General features: G+C 43.6%; 1 protein-coding gene across 1 annotated transcript in view; it reads right to left on the bottom strand.

The window, feature by feature from the left end:
- Nucleotides 1-4,920: 4,920 nt before the first annotated feature.
- The window catches only part of LOC114639329 (coxsackievirus and adenovirus receptor homolog), a 27,690-nt gene continuing 17,088 nt past the window's right edge, over nucleotides 4,921-15,522 (bottom strand). Inside the window, exons 3-8 of the mRNA XM_028788078.1 lie at nucleotides 15,184-15,388; nucleotides 14,409-14,578; nucleotides 12,458-12,662; nucleotides 9,332-9,501; nucleotides 7,434-7,638; nucleotides 4,921-5,076 (exon numbers count right to left, since the gene is read on the bottom strand). Coding sequence (XP_028643911.1) covers nucleotides 5,072-5,076; nucleotides 7,434-7,638; nucleotides 9,332-9,501; nucleotides 12,458-12,662; nucleotides 14,409-14,578; nucleotides 15,184-15,388 — 960 coding nt within the window. The 3' untranslated portion in view covers nucleotides 4,921-5,071. The remainder of the gene's footprint in view (nucleotides 5,077-7,433; nucleotides 7,639-9,331; nucleotides 9,502-12,457; nucleotides 12,663-14,408; nucleotides 14,579-15,183; nucleotides 15,389-15,522) is intronic.

Here is a 15,522-nt window from a genome sequence, read left to right on the forward strand (position 1 = left end):
GTGAGCTGGCTGTGCCCACAGGGGAATTGGTTTCATATGGTTCACACTTATGAGCTGGCTGTGCCCACAGGGGGATTGGTTTCGTGTGTTTCATGCCTGTGCAGCTAGGTTGGCCTGTTGTTTGAAGCAATTGATGTAATCAGAGAAAACAAGAAGCATTTTCTGCCTGAAAACATGAAAAAACACAATGATATCATAAAAGAATTTAATGTAGGTGCTGAAGAGATGGCTCAGCAATTAGGAGTGCCTGTTGCTCTTGCAAAGGCCCTGGGTTCAATGCCCAGTATTTGCGTGGCAGCTCACAACAGACATGCATGTGGTACACATACATACATTAGGACAAAACAGTCATACACGTAAAATGAAAACAAATCACTCACACTTTTAATCCTAGCACTTGGGAGTCAGAGGTAGGCGGATTTCTGAGTTTGAGGCCAGCCTGGTCTACAGAGTGAGTTCCAGGACAGCCATGGTTACACAGAGAAACCTTGTCTTGAATAAAAAAGAAAAAAAAGAAAAAAAAGAATTCTATATAAATTCAGAAACAGGAAAAAAATTACCCCTTATATATGTATATAGCCTTAGAAATCCTTTTATCATGCCCACATTAGGAGGAAATTAATAACCAAAAGTGCCCCCCCCCAAAAAAAAGGAACCTCAGGACTATGATAATGTTCTTGTCTTCATCTGAATACTAGTTACAAAGACAATTTATAAACATTAATATACCTATAGCCGTTTACTTTTCTGTAACATACGCTCTGCACAAACCTGAAAATAGTAATTTTATAATTGGGTTTAGGGATGTAGCTTGGTGATAGAACGCTTGCCTAGCATGAGTGAGGCCCTGTGTTTGAACTCAGCACTGCCCCATGTACACATACTTGGACACAAACAATTTAAATATATTCATACCTACTCTTTCTTCAGAAGCACCCTCACTCTCTTTTCTTGGCAATCTATCTCCTAGAAATGAAACCGTGAGACCTCAGTGGGAAGAGAACTAGCCAGCCTTGAGATGAAATGTGACCTAAAATAAATCTCTGTATCTTTTAAATTGTTTCCCTTGGGTATTTTGTCATAGTGATGGGTGTGATTACATCGGGGAGAAGTAAAACATTCATGTAGAGAATCGCTTATAAACGTCACCTGTCAGTAAAAAAGCCAGTAGCCAATGAGCTGAGATGCTGAGGAGGAAGCAGACTGGGACTGAAGGGAAAGTAGCTAACCACATGGTAGAACAGAGACTAGTTTAAATGGGTTAAATATCTTACGAGCTTGTCAGGGAATGAGCCAAAGCTTATGGCCTAGGCATTTATTAATAAATAAAAAGTCTCAGAGTTGTCGTTCCAGGGGCAGGGAAAGGGAAACTTGGAATTTAAAAAAAATTTTTTTTATTGATCCAATAGTGAGCAGGTAGAAAATCCTAGAATGTAGAAGGCAGGGCAAGAAGGTATAAAACAGGAAGCTACTGGTTTTGTATTGCTACTGAGGATGAAAAGCTTGAGAACTGATGTGCATGGCTGTAGGTAGCTCTTTCCTCTAGGCTTGACAAGATCATCACCATCTTGGTGACCTTGAACCTTGACAGTCATGGTGCCAGAATAAACAACTTCGGCAGGTAGCTAGGTGTGTGGTAAAACAGTGGGCCTTGTTGCAGCTTCCTTGTGGAAGGAGGGGAAGAGTCACAGACCCTCCCAGGAGATGCCAATCGATACTCCCTCTGTTTCAATATGAGATAAAATAATTGACTGGAATGGGGTTTGTCAGAGGTACAGCTGCCTGGGAGTCACTCATGATCTTGTGAGAAACCAGTAAGTATAGTTGTTTTCCAAGCTAGGCTTGACAGGATCTTTCTTTGCTTTATGGACTTCCTCCCTATTTGGGGTGTGTAGATGTTTATTTTACAAAACAAGAGACACTGGTTGCTCTGGCAACCTGGTGGGTGATGATGAGAAAATGAAGAACAGTCCCAGTGAGATGGGTCTGTACTACACTGAGTGAGGAATTGGTGGGACATGAATGAAAATGCACAAAGCAGATCATTGGAAGGCATCCAAAAGCCATAGGGCAGGGGTCCATTTACAAACCAAGGGGCTGGAGATAGACAAGTCTGGAGAAGAGGACAAGGCATTTGGATACCTGGGTGCAGGAGAAAATGGAAGTCCCGAGATGACACTCCATTTGTACATAACACATGAGTGGCCCCAAGACTGAAAGCACCATTCAGCTGGTCCATAACCTGACAAGTTAGGATAACAGCAAACCAATACAAGTGCCCATTCAACAAGGGTGGAAGAAATACCCATACCAAGAAATACAGCCAAAGACCAAACTCCAGATACAGGTCCTACCACAAAAAATGACATGAGTGACCAAGATAAAACATCTCCAAAAATGAGCATTCTCATAGTTTTATTCTCTGAGAAAAGCAACTTAATGATATGCAAAAAGTTATTTTAAAATAACAATTATAAAGATGTCAGAGGATATGAATAGATGCCAAAATAAAGGCTGAAAACACAGTTTAATGAAACAAGGGAGAAGATTTAACATATAAAAATAGAATTAAAATAAAAGAATTTCTGAAGAAAAGCCAGACTAAAAACTCAAAATTAAAAGTTCAGTAAGCCAAATTAAAAAAAAGTGCAATTGAAAGTCTCATACATGGAATGGATCAAGTGAAAGAAGATCAAGGCTTAAAGACAAGGTAGAGGTATTGAATAACCTACTCAAAGAAAATGTGAAATCCATACCCCCCCCCAAGAAAACATGAACAGAACACACAGGAACTCTGAGACACTGTAAAAAAGAAAAACCTACAATTCATAGATAGAAACCCAAGTAAAAGGTACAGACAATATTTTCAACAAAATCATAGAAGAAAAATCCCCAAATCTAAGGAGAGATGGCTATCAAGGTGCAAGAGACATGTATCTCCATCTAATTAGGACCAGAAGAAAAGCTCCCCATGCCTTAATAAAACACTGACCATACAGAATAAGCAACAATAGGATATTGAAAGCTTCAAGAGAGAAATGGACTACCTATAAAAGCAAGCCCATCAGAATAACAACTGACTTTTCAGTGAAGACTTTAAAAACCAGAAGGGCTTGGACTGATTATCTGAGATTTCAGAATGACCACAGATGACAGCCTACACCCAGCGAACGACTACTATACCCAGCAAAACTATCAGTTGCAATATAAAGAGAAAGGAAAAAAAAATCGGTGCTAAAAACAGATTATAGGAATCTATGACCACTAAGCCACCTCTAAAGAGGGCACTGGGACAAACGCTTTGATCTAAAAAGGATGAAAACAAGCAAGAGAACATAGGAACATATAAGCAATTTTAGAACAATCAAAAGTGATTTAAGAAAATGTAACAAAATAAGAGGAATTAATATAGACCTTTGAACAATAACTTAATACTTACCATCTCAAACAATAAAGAGACCCAGATTAGCAGATTGGATTAGAAAGCAAGAACCATCTTTTTACTGCCTCCAAGAAATATATCTTAGGCAAAGGGATGGAAAACCATTCTCCAAGCAAATGGAACTAAGAAACACACTGAGAACCCCTGGAGTCTGCAGCAGGAACCCTGTGGTCCTTGACTTCAGCCTTTATGTCTCTACAACTGAGAAGAATTTTCTGTAGCTTGAGATACCAAGCTGTAGGAAAACAATTGTTTATCCTAAGTGAATTATATACAGCAAGATCTGACTCAGTAAGATTGTGTGTGTGTGTGTGTGTGTGTGTGTGTGCGCGCGCGCGCACGCATGTGCACGTGCGTGCTTGTGCTTGCGTAAGCCAGGGCTCCCTTGGAGGCCATAAAAGGGCACTGAATCCCCGAGCTGGTACTACAGGCAGTTACAAACTATCCAAACAGGGGGCTATGAACTGAACCCCAGCCTTGTGAAAGACCAACCAATCTGTGAACTCTGGTTCAGTTGAGAGACCCTGACTCAATAAAATAAAGAAGAGAATGATTGAAGAACCCCAACTCCAGGTTTCCACGGCACATGTGTACACATACATGCACATGCACCACCCTCAACACAAATACACACTGTAGCTGGTCTTTGCTACTTTGTGGATTCTTCTTTTTCCCACCCTTTATTCCCCTTGGTTTCACCCCGTATCACTAGATAGGAGAGAAAGAAGGAAAGAGGGGAGAGAGAATAAATGGAGATCTTTGAATCTCTATCTTCTTGTTTCTTCTTTGAGCACGACTGCTAACAAACCCCTACGAACCCTTCTGAATGACCAAAGGCCACCAACTGACCTCTCAGGTCATGGGTATTTATATACTGTCTGAAAAATTCCCAGAATTCCAAACAAAACACAGTCACAGAAACTATCTGCACCTGGCAAGACCATGCCTCTGCTGGAGCACGAGGCAAATCATAGTCGGCTGCTGCAAAGCAGCCCCATATCCCCACACCTCGAATTAAAACGAAAACGTTTTTATACTCCATCTGTGGTTTTTTAAAGAAACCAAACTTCCAGAATTTTCACTACATATACTCACACCGATAAACTAAAATATACACATTAGCACGAAACCTTCAGCACCATGAGGAAGGAGTTGCAGGTGCTGGATGTGCAGGAATCCACTCTGGAGAGCCGCTGCTGTAATAAACTCAGAACAGACCAAAGAGTGGGCAAACTGCAGTTGTTTGCTTTGGCTCTGCAGTGCCCTCCACATCCAGAGGGCACGGATGTGGAGTTAAAGCAATGCTGTTGGAAGGACTTAGTTTAGTTTTGTTTGTTTTTTTTCCAAAACTCAAAATTGAAATCATACTTGCTTTTATCAATTGATATCCAGAAAAATTACATCTCCAAGATAATTGTCCCAGGTTCTTTAACCTCTTGAATACAAGGAGAACTGAAGAAAGAAAAAAGGAAACAAAATTATGAAACACTAGTTTATTCTCACCAAGGATTTCTTTTTAGGTTGGTGGAATACAGGAGCACAAGGCACATTTCATTGCAGATACAGGATCAAGTCATCAGCAAAACTTAATTAAAAGTTCAATTGATGGGTAACCTCTGGGACAGATGATCAGCCTGGAAAAGAAAGGCATTTTGCTTAGGAAAAGCAACTGTGTATAAAAATTTACATATGCTAATGAAAATTAGGAATATATTTTAAAACGTGAACAGTGCAAACCATTTATAGATAAAAACATGTAATCCAAAGACTTGGGAAGAATGGCAGAGGGGGCCCAAGTTCAAGGTCAGCGAGGGCTACAGAATGAGACCCTTAAAATATTTTTCAGTAGTACAGTTAAGAGTACATACTAGGGGCTGGAGAGATGGCTCAGCGGTTAAGAGCACTGACTGCTCTTCCAGAGGTCCTGAGTTCAAATCCCAGCAACCACATGGTGGCTCACAACCATCCGTAATGAGATTCGATGCCCTCTTCTGGTGTGTCTGAAGACAGCTACAGTGTACTCATAAATAAAATAAAAAAAAAAAAAAAAAAAAAAGAGTACATACTATCCTTGGGGCTTGAGAGATCTCTCAGTGATTAAAACACTTATTGCCCCAGACCCAGGTTTGAGTGCCAGTATACATATGGAGGCTCATAACCGTAATGCTAGTTGCAGGGGAGTTGACACCTCTCCTGACCTATGTGGGCACCAGGCATGCCTGTGGTGCAGACATACATACATGCAGGGAAAAGAACAAAACAGATCTTAAAATAATTTAAAGAATGCGTGCTGTCCGTATTTGAAAACACAAACAGGACTGCTGAGATGGCTCAGTGGATAAAGCATTTGCTGACAATCCATACACCCTGAATTTGATCCCTGGGACACACATGGAAGGAGAAACCAACTCCTGTAGTTCTTTTATGACCTCCAGCATGTGTCATGGTACTTGAGCACACACACATATAACTGTAATAAGAATACATGCACACATACATGCATAAGTAAACACATGAAGTAGTAACTGATAAGTAAGAGAAATGGCATTAAGTGTACTGAGGAATGCCAAGAAAGGCTTGGGGGGTGAGACTGAGAACTATGGTCGCTCATTCTGCTCACTGATTTCACACTGTAGGAGACGTTTTTTAGTGGCAGCACTCAGCCCAGACAGAGTGCCTTTGACTATGGTCTTCACTTGACTATGGTCTTCACTTACCCTGCAGCCCGCAAAAGACACCACAATTCCCGCCCCCAACTCCCGCTGCCACGCTGCCTGGGACCTGCACAGTGTGCTTTCTCCTACCTAGTTCTTTGCTGATACTCCTGCTCTAGAGGAATACAGTGTTCAGAAAACTCTGACTTCCACATGGAACACTTCTTCACCTCACCCCTTGATGAATCCATAAAACAGAAAGACCAGGGAATCCTTGGCTGGGTATGTGGGAGGGGCCATAGTCCGCCTGCGTGTTTGTGGGAGGGGCCCTGATTGTCTCCATCTGGGTTGTACCATCCAGAAATTTCTACAAAACACGTGTCCTCAAGAATCTTCCAAATCATGAGAACCTAGCCTAGGTCTCAAAAAAAGGGAGCTCAACCTCCATAACAGAGCACTAGCCACCGTCCACGTGCATCACGTCGGCTACAGTAAGACGCTCCAGTGTACTGCGAACCTTTCCGGTTTCTGAACTTGAAGGTATTGAGATTGGGCACGTTACCACCTGTTCACAGAGGGATACGAAACTTTGCAGCCTATCATAAGGAGTCCCTTTCGTCCTCCTGACCATCAGCACCACTTCCCAGCCCGTCTCATCCCTCATTTTAAGGATAAAACAGCGACACAGGGATGTAACATCACTGCCTGATATCCACTGGCTTCTCCGGTCCATCGGTTTTCCTCCGCTGTTCTAGCCCTAGTATCCTGAACACCCAGCTCTTCACCACAGAAACCACATTTGTCTTGAAAAGACAAGCTCAGGGCGCTCCCTCACATCTCTGAAGGATAACTCCGACATGGCCGCGATGAAAGCTTTTTATACTCTCGGTTTCAGTATACAAAGAGTAGACTGAGGAGATGAAATTAATTTAATCTCAGGGCAAAGTCAGAGGACAAGGACAACAGCCACAGTGCACAGTGCAGCTCCAGGTTCTTTCTCACACAATAAAATTTCATTTATTTTGAAAATCATCAAGAATTTTGCAAAGAAGTCACTTCCCGTTTTTTCTGATCTAAATACATGTGGTAGCTTTACGTTTTAAGCTATGTGCGGACATTAGAAATACTTAAGAAGGTGACATTATAATTCTAGGGCTAGGGGTGGGGCTCAGTGCCAGAGCTCTTTCCTAGCAAATATGAGGCTAGGAACAGTGAAAATGAACAAATTCAATTATTACTGTAGAAGTCATTTGTCTTATATAAGTGCTGTGACTTCAGCACTGTGGCGTTTCGCCCTGTAACTGAGAAGGCGCTCTCTACAAACTCCAGTAACTTACCAACAACTGTCACCTGAACGATCCTCTTGGCAGTACCAAGGGCGTGGGCTACTCCACACTGATAGGTGCCAGCATCAGAGAGCTGAACATTAGCTATATTTATAGATGCATCACCAGACCTGACGTCATTACTTGTGAATTGCACACGTTCTTTCATATCTTGATAGAAGTCCTTGTAAATCTTGTCTGCTAAATATACAATAAACTAAAATAAAAAAAGCAGAAAATACATAAACAAACATGGGCTGAAGAAGTGGCTCTGTGGTTAGAAGCTGTAACTCTCATCAGGGGACCCAAGATCAGGCCTTAGCACCCACAACGGTCTGTAACGTTCAGATCCATGGGATTCAGTACACTCTTTTGGCTTCCACAGACACTAGACACACATGTAGTGCACAGATGTACACACAGGCAAAAGACTCAAATGTAATAAAAAATCTAAAAAAAAATCTTTCATTAAAGCTGTACACACATCATGTTACCACAAATGTAAAAAAAGAAAAAGAAATAGAAATGAAAGAGAAAGCAAAGACAGCTATCGAGCTGGCTCAGGTAACACAGTGTCTGACAGACAAGCACAAAGACCCGAGTTAGGACCCAAGAGCCGATGTAAGAGCCAGACATGATTTCACACTTCTGTAAGCCAACCACTAGAGTAAGGGGTGGGGGGGCAACTCTAGGCACTTGCTGGCCAGTCAGTCTAGCCATCAGTGGCCCCAGTTTCAGTGAGAGACCATATCTCAAAACATGTGATGGAGAGAGAGAGAGAGAGAGAGAGAGAGAGAGAGAGAGAGGATGACACCTAGCCTCAACCTCTAGTTTCTACACCCATGCCCACGAACACACACATGCGTCTGCCCACGTGCACACTGCGTTATATATACAGAAAGAAAGAAAGAAAGAGAGAGAGAGAGAGAGAGAGAGAGAGAGAGAGAGAGAGAGAGGAAGATGTTATATGGAAACCTACAATAAAGACACAGAATGATGAGCTGGAAATGGGTCCATGTGGTCCTGGGCTGTAGTCCCATACCTCTATTTTTATTACTGTTTTTAAGTTTTGTTGTTGTTTTATTGTTTTAAATTATATTTAGACTGGGCCAGGTGTGATGGCGCTCACCTTAACTCCAGCACTCAGAGGCTGGAAAGAGTGCCGGGCCACCTGAAATCAAAATTACAGACAGTTGAGAGCAGCCATACCGCTGCTGGGAACCGAAACCAGGTCCTCTGGGAAAGCAGCCAGTGCTCTTAAGTGCTGAGCCAAATCTTTGGCCTCCATGCTCCCATTATGAATGGACAGCCAGTTTTCAGTGTGATTCAATAACTCCCAACATAATTAAATACCATAGCCCCATCCTAGAGAGGGGTCGGTCAGACAGGACAGGCTCACACACTTGCTCATTCATGGATGCTCCTGTTTCCCAGCCACCTCAGAGGGTACAGTAACAAATCAAGTAAAAACAAGAACAGACCACCCTTTGTCCCAAAATAAGGCTGATTATGATTTACCTGTTTAATCTAAGGGGAAAAAAAAAGACAAATTCCTTTTAGAAGCAAGGCTTGATGGGATATCCCTATAGTTCCAGTAATGAGGGAAGCTGAAACTTGGTCATGACAAATACACAGGACATAGAGCACACACGCCACACACACCCCCTCACTGCCCAGCCTGCTCAGCCCACCCCTCTTGTTCCTTGTCTCCTGCTACACACTTTCAAGACCACATCTTCCAAACATCCACAGCATCCTCTTGTCCTCCGAAACCTTGAAGACATCTGATGACCCTTCCTCTTCTGAAATCACAGGTCATTCTATCCATGTTCACAGACCTGGGCAGTGGGGCTTCTAGACATGACACCACACCTGCCTAGTGAGAGTAAGCAGGCGTAGTGCACACTCACCATACGGTTCACCACCTCATTTTGAGGTCCAGTAAGCTGCATCCAGTCAATGAACACTGGTCCACGGTCCTCAGGGCTAAGGGTGAACATGCAGGGCAGATGGATAGTTTCCCCTCGGGCTTCCTGAACTGTCTGCTCTGGTGTAGTGATGCTCACACTTCCAATGAGATCTAGAGAGAGAGGGAGACGTGTATGACACTGAACATCTATCTGCTGTCACTCACTGGCTGGCTCCAGGCTGAAGCCACTCAGGAGACAGGATGGGAAGATGTGGGTGAGGCCTGGACCTAGAAGGATGCAGATCCCACCCGGGGATGCCCACGTTAGTTTGTGGCTTCATGAAGTGGGTGACTATGAGCATTTCCTCATCCTAAATGATTGCTTTAGAGAACCATCACCTTCCTGGCATTCTGCAGGCATGAGTTCCACCAGGGAGCTCTTGCTCTTCCCAGCAGGCACACACAAGGGAACTTAGCTAGAGCTCTGGGAGTGTTGTCTGCAAATGCAAGGCCAGCCTGATCCGTGCTAGCCACAGGACCACAGACTCCTTGCACTGTACACAGAGGCTAGAAGAAGGTATACACCCCTGGGATTGGATCACAGGCAACTGTGAGCAGCCATGTGGATGCGGGGACTCAAACTCTGGTCCTCTGGTAGACTAGCCAGTGTTCTTAACCATCACAACTGAGCCGTAGCTCTAGTCAGAACACATTTTTTAAAGGCTTTCCACTTATATCACACTTAAGAATAATGTTGATGGTTCTTTTCAGTTTTGTTTCCTTTGATGTACAATAATCTGGGAGCTAAGCAAGTAGTAATTCCCACAAGGGTCGAACTGAAGCCATGGGTGAAGATCAGGCAAGCTGATAAGCTGGTGATCTGAGTTTGATCACCGTGGAAGGAAAATGTCAACTCCCGAAAGTTGTCTTCTGATGTCCACCTGCAGGCTGTGGTGCCTGCACACACACATGCACACACACACACATACACATATGCATGCACGCACACACATACACATGCACACACACATGCATGCACACACACATGCATGCACACATACATATGCTAATTCTCACATGCACACTCCTCAATTTCCAGCCTCCTAACTCCCCAGCTCCTCACTGTATAAAATTAAGTGCAGGAAAAACAAAAATTCAGAGCTCTCACTCACAGCTTTGAAGGGTCGACTGACAGGTACAGTGACAAATACAGTTCTCTATACTCCATGTTTTAACACACACAGAGTAAACTGAGACCTAAGGAAATGAAATGCATTTAATTCTCATGGAAAACTCCGAAGATGGTTCAGAACAACAGCAGCAACAACACAGCCCTCCTGAGTCCTGGCTCAGGGTTCTACCTTGCACAACCAAACTCATGCCCATGCCAGCCATCAGAGGAATGTGCAGAGCCATGTACCTCCCACAGGCCTCCTGGCTGCATACCCAGCCTCTCGGGACTCCTATTCCAACCTTCTGTTGACCAGATCTTACTAATTGTGGAGCTAGACCTGGAGAGCTACAACAAAGGTAGCAGAGAGGAGAAGCAGCATTGGGGGTGTGGGCCTTCAGTCGTGTCTGCTCACACAGACAGGAGCAGGTCTGGAAAGAGTAGGCAGAAGCTGTAGTCCTTGGTACAAGCTCCACAAAAGACAACAAGGTTTCCATCCTTTTACAACTCAATCCTCTCCTGAACATTGCATACTCCTATACTGAACAAGGGAAGGTGATCTGAGAACGAAGGGGGTGGGGGTAGGTAACAAACTACTTCTGGTGCAACAGAACCAAAAGTCACGTGAAATACAAGCGTCATGTCCCCCAGCCCCAATTACTAATCCCATTATAAGAACTCCAATCAGAACAAACTACAAGGTCTTCCAGACAAAACATTCTAAAGAATGGTTACAGCTGTGTTCAAACAACTTAAAAAAGACATGCTTGCAGAAAGCCTGCATGCGGTCAAGCCAGCCAAAGTCCCAGGCTGGAGACTTAGAAGGTAGAATGTCTGAGGAGCTGTTGGAGTAATTCATGGCTTCTGAGGGGAGAGAGACTTTTTTCCTCGGGGACAGAGGCTCTGAGAGGCTACCCTACTCCAGTAGATGAGCCTCAACTCACACACAGAAGGCAGCACTGAGTAGGGGAGGGGGAGGGACAAAGAGATGGAGAAGGAAAAGGAGAGGAAACTGGGGTAGATTTGATTAAAAAAAAATACATTATATACATTTATGAAATTCTTGAACAAAAATCTCTTCACTTGTTTTTACATTTTTTCGTGAATTTTAAGTTTGTCATGGTGTTGCATGCCTTTAACTCCAGCACTTGAGAGGCAAATGCAGGCATATCTCTGTGAATTTCAGGCCATAGTGGTTTACACAGAAAGATCCAGGCCATCCAAAAATGCAAAGTGGGACTCTGTCTTAAAAACAAGTGACTGGAGCAGTGGCTCAAGCATTGGCCGCTCTTCTGGAGGACCGGGGTTCCATTCCCAGCACCCACATGGTGGCTTACAACCATCTGTAACTCCAGTTCCAGGGGATCCATCACCCTCTTTTGGCTTCCAGACATACATGCAGACAAACACTCATATGCATAAAGTAAAATGAAAAGAATGAGAACAGAAACAAGATGAAGCAACACAGTGATATGTGTTTTCTTTTGAAAAAGAAAAAGGGGCTGGAAAGATGGCTCAGCGGTTAAGAGCACTGACTGCTCTTCCAGAGGTCCTGAGTTCAAATCCCAGCAACCACATGGTGGCTCACAACCATCCGTAATGAGATTGGATGCCCTCTTCTGGTGTGTCTGAAGACAGCTACAGTGTACTCATAAATAAAATAAAATTTAAAAAACAAAAAAGCAAAAAAAAAGAAAAAGAAAAAAAGAAAGTCCACTTTGTTTTACACAGTGTGAAGATGTTAGAAATACCCGCAAAGTTTAAAATTATTATTCTACAACTAGGCATGTGGCAGAACCTTTCCTAGTAAGCACAAGCCCTGGGCTTCACCCCTACCAAAAAAATGAATATAACTATTACTCTAGAATTGAAGTTTTGTCTTATAAATCATTATGACTTGTACTGTGAGCATTTACCCTGATTCTAAGACACTCATCACCACCAACAGAAACTTACTAGTGACAGCCAGCTGGAGGTTCCTGTTGACGATGCCAGGGTATGTTTTCACCTTGCACTGATAGGTGCCAGCATCCGAGAGCTGGACATTTGTTATATTTATGGATGCATCACCAGATCTGATATCATTACCAGTAAAATACACTCGTCCTTTTAGATCTGGATAGACGTCATCATGAGTTTTGTCTGCAGAATATAAAATAACCTAAAAGAAAAAAAAGAAGAAGAAAAAAAACCTAACTAAACCAAAACCAAACATGGGCTGTACTCGTGGTGCATGTCTATGGTTACCTGCTGTGGTGTTCTGAATAGGAATGCCCCCCATAGACTCATGTGTGTGAATGCTTGTCCCATAGAGGGTGACACTCTTAGGAGGTCTGGCCTCTCTGGGAAAAGTGTGTCACAGTGGAGGTGGGCTTTGAGGTCTCCTAAGTTCAAGCTATGCCCAGTGTGGTACACAGTTTCTTTCTGCTGCTTGCGGATCAAGATGTCAGACTCTCAGCTCCTTCTCCTGCATCATGTCTGCCTGCCTGTTACCATGTTTCTTACCATGACAATAAGACTCACCCTTTGAAACTGTAACCCAGATCCATTAAATGGTTTCCTTTATAAGAGTGGCTGTGGTTAAAGTTGTGTCTTCACAATGATTAAACCCTAAGACCCTTGCCTGTGAGGGCGCTGAGGACAGAAAAGGGTGCTGTGTGACTTGCTCTATAATCTTTACCTTATTCCTTTGAGACTGGGTCTCTCACTGAACTTGGACCTGGCCTACCAGCCAAAATGGCCTGGTCATGCTCCTGCCTCTGCCTTTCCCAAGGTTGGAGCTAGTAGCATGAATTACCACACACAACTGTTTATGTCCAGGCTAGGGATTTCATTAAAGTTCCTTGTGCATGAACCCTTCCCCACTGAGCCATCTCTCCAGCCCAGTGTCGATGACTTAGATAAGATGTGTCAGATGGAACTAATACATAACCTTTGAGGTAAAGCAAAAAAAATAGAAGGACCGTCTAAAAGACAAGTGTGTCACAGGTAAGGGAGACCGGCTCTCTGGGTGTGGCTCACGCTCAGAGCTATCTTTGACTTTCAAGTGTTCTTCATTGGGCTCTGTTCACTTTTATTAGAAAAACTAATATAACTTTATTTTACCTGATTTCTATAATTTAACACTGATATTTTACAGGCTTTAAATTTTTGCTTGTTTGTTGTTTGTTTGTTATGGGGCCTTACTATGCAGTTCAGGCTGCCCTGGAACTTGCTATGTAGCCCACACTGGCCTTTGACTCTCCTCTTAATCCTCCTGCCTCACCGCACCTATGTGGAGAAGGTCTACAGGCATGTGCCAGCATGCTCAGCTTTTGTTTTGTTTCTAAGAAATGTATTGTATGGGAGATTTAACTTGAAATGAAGAAAACAGACTGATGACGCTCGCCATTCTCTGTACGCTGAGCTCTCTTCTGCTGGCTAAAGGAGCCTAGCGTATGTTTTAAAATATATCATGGTCAGGTGCAGTGGCATGCACTAGTAGATTAGCGGCTGGATAGCGGGGAGGCTGAGATACAGGAGGGTTATTGGGCCCTGGACTTTGAGACCAGATTGGACAGCATAGTGAAATGAAAGGAGACAAAAGTAACGAAGACAGAGGACACTGATTCTGAGTTCTAACAGAGTCTAGTGACTCTGGAGTGCACACAGTACACATCACCCTCGCTGCCCAGCCTGCTCAGCCCACCCCTTTTGTTCCTTGTCTCCTCTTACACACTTTCAAGACCACATTTTCAGAATGTCCACAACATCCTCTTGTCCTCTGAAACCTTCAAGACAACTGATGGCCCATCCTCTTCTGAAGTTGCAAGTCATTCTATCCATGTTCACAGGTCTGGGCAGTGGGATTTCTGGCCACGACACCACACCTGCCTAATGAGAGTGAGCAGGCACAGGGCACACTCACCACACTGTCTATCGCCTCATTATTAGGTCCTGAAAGCCGAAGCCACTCGATGTCTAGCAGGCCTTGGTCCTTGGAGATGAAGGTAAACATGCAGGGTAGATGGACAGTTTCCCCTCGGGCTTCCTGAACTGTCTGCTCTGGAGTAGTGATGCTCACACTCCCAATGAGATCTGGATGGAGAGAGGGAGAGAGGGAGGGAGGGAGGGAGGGAGAGAGAGAGCATTGAACATCTATCTGCTGTCACTCACTGGCTGGCTCCAGGCTGGAGCCACTCAGGAGACAAGATGGGGAGATGAGGGTGAGGCCTGGACCTAGAAGGATGCAGATCCCACCCGGGGATGCCCACGTTAGTTTGTGGCTTCATGAAGTGGGTGACTATGAGCATTTCTTCATCCTAAATGATTGCTTTAGAGAACCATCACCTTCCTGGCATTCTGCAGGCATGAGTTCCACCAGGAAGCTCTTGCTCTTCCCAACAGGCACAGAGCTAGGTCTTTGGAGATCAGTGCTGTGTACAAATGCCAACCTCATTCATGCTAGTCACAGGACTATAGATTACATTATAATCCTAGGGCTAGGTAGGGGTGGGGCTCAGGGGCAGAGCTCTTTCCTAGCAAGCATGAGTCCCAGGTTTCACTTCTAGCATATTGAAAATGAACAAATTCAACTATTACTGTAAAAGCCACGTTTGTCTTCTGTAAGTGTTGTGACTTCAGCATTGTGACCTTTCACCCTGTTACTGAGAAGCTGCTTTCAACCAACTACAACAACTTACCAACAACTGTCAGCTGAATGGTTGTCTTGGCAACACCAGGGGCTTTTTTCACTCTGCACTGGTAGGTGCCACTGTCTGCAGGCCGAACATTTCTTATTTTCATGGATGCATCACCAGACGCGATGTCTTTACTTGTAAAATGTACTCGTCCTTTCAGATCTTGATGGAAGTCAGAATAAATTTTATCTACCGTATACAAAATAACCTGAAAATAGCCAAAACAGAAAAAATAAAAACAAAACCCATTTCATTACAACTCTGCACATACATATCATGCTGCCTGAATCAAAATTAGAAAGATAGGAAGGAAGGAAGGAAGGAAGGAAGGAAGGAAGGAAG

Source organism: Grammomys surdaster, unplaced genomic scaffold, assembly GCF_004785775.1.
Source record: "Grammomys surdaster isolate TR1022 unplaced genomic scaffold, NIH_TR_1.0 125698, whole genome shotgun sequence".
Classification (NCBI taxonomy): Eukaryota; Metazoa; Chordata; class Mammalia; order Rodentia; family Muridae; genus Grammomys; species Grammomys surdaster.